This window comes from Porites lutea, chromosome 4, assembly GCF_958299795.1.
Source record: "Porites lutea chromosome 4, jaPorLute2.1, whole genome shotgun sequence".
In the NCBI taxonomy this organism is placed as follows: Eukaryota; Metazoa; Cnidaria; class Anthozoa; order Scleractinia; family Poritidae; genus Porites; species Porites lutea.
Window position 1 is genome coordinate 41,264,321 of NC_133204.1, and position 6,510 is coordinate 41,270,830.

Sequence of the window (6,510 nt, forward strand, 5' to 3'; positions counted from 1 at the left end):
TCCGCCCTCAAAAAGTTGAAGTTTGTGTTTGGTTATTAGAAATCAAAACTAATCCTATCCATCAGAGATTCTGTGCTCTTTCATGCTTTCTCTTATTCTTGGATCATTTTACGGTTCTGAAAAAACTAACAACCGTTTTTATACCAATCAGCGGAAAGATGCAATTCTGTCCAGTCTTAATTAAAGTCGGTAGAAAATACTACAGGAAATATTATTTGCTACATTACTCAACGAAGACCTCAACATACGATAGCTGCAATTAGCAAGAAACCTCTGCATAAAGGGTTACCTCTAGATCTTTTTCAGTTGTACATCTATTCAGTACTCAGTTCTCCGTTGCAAATGAAATCGAATTTTGTCTCTTGAATGCATGAGGGTGTGTAATAGACAGTCAGTCTTCTTAATAGAACCACGATTTATGGGTGTATCACAAAAATTAATCAAATTTTATCAGTTGATAATAGTCTTCTTTGGTGATTTGGTGAGCATGGTTCGTTTTGCTGTCAGCGATCGATATCTGACAACGATGCTTGGGAGAACATGTGAGAGAGGTCTACTACTAAGGAGACAATTTCAGAATATTCTTCTTAATTATTGTTCTTCAATCCTGATCGATGAATTTCTTAAAAGGTGCTAGTGAAACCTGTGTTAAATTAAACGGCCCATTTGTATCAAGCCGACAGCCAGTCTGTAACACTCAATGGTTGTACTGCATACACATTAAACGCCTTCGCTGAGTTAATTAAAAGGTATTTAATACAATCAATTAACGAAGGCGTTTCAGCAACACAGAGTTTATACTATGGATCATCAATTACAAATGAACGTTTCTAAAAGCATTGTTCGAAAATAACGCGAGTTGCATAGTAGCCAAGCTAGCAGCTGTACTTTCAGCTTATTTATGCAACGGTGGGGTCTTTCCTTTGCTGTACGTGCACGTAGAGCAGAATTGATAAGAAAATCGTATCAGAAATAAGTTCAAATGACACTGAAATAACCGTTTTGCTTGACAAGTATTTCCTTAATATCCCTCCTTACTGATCGACAAAGTAAATATCGGTTTTTATTTGGCGCTTATCTGATTTCCCGGTGATAAAATTACTTATTACATCTTCAGAGGAACAAGAAAGATAAGTGAGAGCTCGTCTATGATAGGTTACTAGATTGTTAAGGCTGTGACGTCGAGACTTATTTCTAGTTATTTCATGCTTTGTTCAGAATAATTATACGAGAATTATGTCTTGCAAGAGAAAAATCATTAGTCCATGAAACTGCGAACAGTGAAAATTTACGGCTCTTTTATAAGGGAGCCCTGTGGTTTGATTATTTAATTATTACAAGCTTATTGCTTCACCTATCACACAAAAATCGCGTCATTTTTAATCAAACAAGAAGATCTTAACTTATGAAACAACGCCGAGTTTAAGTAATAACAAATCGTGAATAGAAACTGTTTGTCATTTAAGTTAAAGTTATGGAAATGAAAAAATCCGTTGCCTTTTTGGGTTAAAAAAAAATCATAAAGGCAAATTTCCTCCCTCTCCACAGAGGACTTCTTTTTTCAAAGAGAGATGAATAGAATTGGACTCACTCCCTAATGTTTTATTTTCATAAACGTCTTAATTACATTTCTTGTTTTACATTACGAGTATATTACATCTTGATTATTTGTTTTAACCTTTCGCATGCTTGAATGATAGCACCAGTTAAACATTTTAGAGTCCTGTTACTTGCACATAATGTCTAGAAAGCTATAATGGGTTTCCAAATGGTGCATCTGGAAGATTACCTAAACGAGCGTTTTCAAACATATGAACATGCAAACTGAGCTACATACTTTTTTTGATCGAGAAGAAATATTTGTCCATGCGATTTCCTTTTTCAAGTTGAGCTTGGCGAGTTTAATTTGCAGCACGATGTTTAAGTCGTAAGGTTCCGGTAAATTCGGAAATCGCATGCTGCGTTTTAAACTAAATGTTAGCCACAGGCCGGTTCCTCTCAATAAGTTGTTTACTTTTCGGTGTTTTCAAAAAGCCTTTTTACGAAATAGAGGTTTTTGCTGGTCTAGAAAAGCAGAACTGTTTAAAATGGAAAAAGGAGAGGGCGATTCTAGTATTTTTCTACTATATGCACGCGTATTAACTCAGTGCTCTTTTTCAATCTAGCTACAATCAAAATTTGTAGAAAGAGAAGCTACTGACCTACTCCAGGCTCTGATTTCTGTAACGATATAAAAACATTAATGGAAAACGCTCGGCACAACATTGAAGTCTGAATGACCTCTACATAGTTTAATCCTCCTCGCCACCTTAATTTTTATTTGCCAGAAATCAAACTTGATTTTTGAGCAAAAAAGACGTTTGCTTCATCTAGGACTCTTTACTGAGTTGTGGTTCCTTTTACCAACTCTTATTCACTGATACGTTTAGCGTAGATAATTTAATCGTCAAAACTAAGCTTCATTTATCTTCAAATGGACGGTGCAAATAAATTGATAAAAAAGCATGCCAGAGAATCGCTTTTGGGTCAACAGTAACCCGACACTTCGATGAATCAAATAATTTGGAAATCCTGAATTTTTAAAAACAAAATTGCTTTCAGGGTGTAAGACGGATCGAGTTTCCCATGCATAAAATTACAACTTTTTTTCTGACCCCGATGAACAATACCCTTTTTAAAATATAAGAAATTCTGTTTTTTTGCTAGCTTGCTTATTTTAAAGCGTACCCAAATCAAAAGGGATCCAGCTCAATTCGACTAATGGTCTGAACCATTTTCTTTTCATGGATGTATATAAAGGATTGGAATAAACATTTGCTGTTTAGGTCCATTACTTCACACTTCCTCTGCTGACTCACAATCAAAAGCAAAATGCCTGCATGATATTGTTTAATATGACATTTAATGTTAATAATAAAAGCCAAAGGAAATCTTCAGTTCTTTGATTATGTTTGTTTAGTGTCGTGAACTCTCTCAAACCATTAAAACAATTGACATTTTCTCCTCGCATTTGGTTGAAGAGCCTTCAAAAATCAATAACTTTAAATCAATTTTCCACCGTTCAAATATTTCGGTTAAAAGGCTGAATACTATTTTAGAGGAATTAAAATTAATTTACCTCACATTTTGCAGTTGTAAGTGCCAAATAATGAATTTAATGGTGTCGGATATTTATTCGACATGACAAAATTAAAACCTTTCTTTCAGCTATTCACTTCCCGTAAACTGCGTATTTAATTAAACACATAAAGAAAGCCAGTTTTTATTGACTGCAGTGTTATATTCTGTTTTCATTGTGAGCAGTTGAACCCTCTCTTGGAATTATAAACACAATTGTTTTTAACTGTCGCCAATAAAGTTTTGATATCGCTAATTGGCAGAAAATTCTCTCGAAGGATCTCTAAGGAGAATTATTTCCTAGTTGAGGATGTGTTGAAGTGTTGTTAGACACGTAAATATATTATACATGTTTTTAGGTTTTTTTCAAAGCTCGATTACGCTATTGCACTCAATAAATATCAGGCTGATTCCAACATTTTCAATCTTCAATGGTGATTAAATAGAAATTTAAATTTGAACATAATTTGTGTTTAACTGTCAATCACATTAAATGAACCTGTCTTTAAATGAAAACAAAAAAGCGTGATGTACACAGACCTGACACTCCCCTGAACTGTCAAAGTCTTTAAAGCTTTTGCAACTCCTAGAGAACTCATTCAGCGCAAAGTACTGAAGCTGACAGAAATCACGGAACTTAACATTTATTCTACTGAAAATGTTTTTCCCGCAAGATCCAATGCTTTTGTACCAGCAATCTCCATATATGACTCCACCAGCAATTCCTCGAAGTCCCCCAGTTCGATCTTCGTTTTTAATCGACGATCTTTTGGTAAGAAGACAGTCTCCCTATATAGTTCCAAAACAGCCCCAAGATAATCATTTACACGAGCCTCAAGTTTCTTCAGGCAATGGAAACTCGTTCAAGTTTGGCATGCCCAGCATATTTTCACGGACCCGCGAAGAGCATTCAACAGTTTACCAAGGTAAGTTTCTTATCAATTTTAACCTATTTAGGAAAGGCTTGTTTAAGGGAGTGTCTCTGTTTTAAATCAGATTGCCCTTTTTGCGTCGGGCTTATAAATCCTTTGTCCGCAAGCTGTTTCTGTGCTTTGCGTTGAAAAATGAAAGCGCTTATCGTAATGGTACCATTTTTAAGTCATCTATTAACAACTTTGAAGCTGCGAAAAGATTCTAAAGAGGGGAAATAAAAGAAATTTGAGCCGATAATGGCTTAAAACTCACGAATTCCCTAAACTGAAAGCAAATACTTAAAAGTAATTTAATCTTTCTTTTCCTTTCCGTAAAAAGGGCCTTTTTTATCAGGAATCCCTCATTTTGTAATTACATTTTCACACTTTCAACGCCTCCTTTTATTATGAACTCTTTCAAAACCCAAGATAAAGAGTTGCGATTATCTTCTCGGGGGTTTGTGCGAGTCGAACTATCGTGATATGAACACAAGTCACAGAAATCTCATTTCACTTGGATATATTAGAACTTGCTAGTATAATACCAGTTCACAGACTATACGCCTCTATTTAATTATATTTACGCAAACTGGGAATTCAGCAGGTTCTTGTTAAAAAAAGGAACAAATCTCCATTCTAGTTTTATCTATAGATGAAAATACTTGTCGCATTAAGCGAAGAAGACACATCTGGCTGACTAAAAGCTCACTGATGAGGCTGCCCATCACTGAACTCAGTACCCAATTCATTTCCAAGAAAATATCACAATAAATGAGAACATTTTACCCTAGACAAAAATCTTCTCCGATGTAAACAGAAGTGGGGTTTACTTTACGTGGTTAAGTTTTGAAAACTAAAAATTCCGACCGAGAGCAATGTTATTGTCCTGTAGTACTAGTATACGAGATAAAATAGATTTTGCATAGCTGAGTGGGTCTTTTTTCGGTCCAATATTGCCTTCTCCCCTTCTATTAAGCGTGAAAGCGTTCGATTTTTTTCTTGCTATTTTTAAAGTTTTCTTTTTCTTTTCAGATCCCAGCCCTGAAGTTCTGAACTCTCTCCCAGTATACTTTCGCCTTAAGCCAACCATAAGGACACCGAGCGGTCGCAGATGCCGCAAATCTCGCACTGTCTTCACTGATCTCCAGTTGCGCATTCTCGAGAAAACCTTTTCCGAACAGAAGTACTTGGACACGTCCAGCCGAGCGAAACTTGCTCAGACTTTGGGCTTGAACGAGACACAAGTGAAAACGTGGTTCCAGAACAGGAGAATGAAATGGAAGAAAGACGCAAAACAGACCAAGCAAGCAGAAAGCAGCGATGGGCAGACACGAAATGACGCGGAAACCAACAATGAAGACAAAAAAAGAAACGGAGAGGCAAGCTGCGTAATGGAAAGCGAGGAAGTGGAGATAAAGAGAGAAAGCGAACAGTCATTAGTTTAGGTTTTAGTCCACTAAAGAGAATGTTTAATGAGATAAAACCGCAAAATTTTTACATAGTATTACGTATCGTTCTTGAGAACCAACTCTTGGGGAGTTACTCTAATTTGAGATCTAAATTTTTTTGGTAGTTCTTCAAGATCATAGCAAGTATCAGCAACACCCTGTATAATATAGTATTTGGTGTGTGAAAGTGATCTCGATTAATTAGCTTGAAACAGATAAAGCGAAAACAAAAGTCAAGAATTAGATACGATGCAGTCTTGTCATAATATACCTGAATTTATCGTAGTTTTTGATCATGAGTTTCTGGATTTCAGGAGACCGACTTGAAAATTAATTATAACAATTAAAAGGGAAGTGGATAGGAAATTGATTAGCTAATCCATGATTAGTGCGCATCAACGCATAAAGAGCACTGACTTTGTAATGTACATGATAACTGATGTGTATGTTTAATGAATATGTATATATGAAGATTGCATTAGAAACTGTTTGTAAGGCCCTGTTTTAAAGCTTGATACCAACTGATATTAGTTCCTGTTTTTGTCATGTGATCACTTAAGTCATTATACGGACCGTGCATAAATTGAAAAGGTTATTATCCAAATCTTGTCAAAATATAAGACCATTTTTATGAGCTGAATTACAAGAAATGAGAAATCTCCTTAGCATGGCAATTACTAATAGGCTAATAAAGTTCATGATTGACCAGTTAAGCAGGCAAGTGTCAAGTCTGCTTTCGAGTCAAGTGACCACTCAGGAGAGGACTGAGTTCTAGGAAAGGGGGGTTGGGGGCGCGAGGGAAACGCGAGGGGCGCGCAAGGAGGAAGGGGGCGAGTGAAACCTCTAGCATGAAGCGAACAGGAATATCTAAGCCCCAGATGACCGGAATGACAGTCCGTCGAGGTTTAGCCTGTTCACAGACCCTCCACTTTCTCTTTAGAGATCGTCGCGCGCGCGTATGGAAATCAAAACCGCGGAGGATTTATTGACCGCAAGTGCAAGGTGTCGAAATAAAAAAAGAAAAACGTCTGTGG

The 6,510-nt window shown here is 36.4% G+C and overlaps 1 protein-coding gene across 1 annotated transcript; it reads left to right on the forward strand.

The window, feature by feature from the left end:
- The first annotated feature begins 3,662 nt into the window (after nucleotides 1-3,662).
- LOC140933617 (brain-specific homeobox protein homolog) lies at nucleotides 3,663-5,883 on the forward strand. The gene is made up of 2 exons (XM_073383221.1): nucleotides 3,663-4,043; nucleotides 5,061-5,883. The coding sequence occupies exons 1-2, from the start codon at nucleotides 3,776-3,778 to the stop codon at nucleotides 5,471-5,473; spliced, it is 681 nt and encodes a 226-aa protein (XP_073239322.1). The 5' UTR covers nucleotides 3,663-3,775; the 3' UTR covers nucleotides 5,474-5,883.
- The last annotated feature ends 627 nt before the right edge of the window (nucleotides 5,884-6,510 follow it).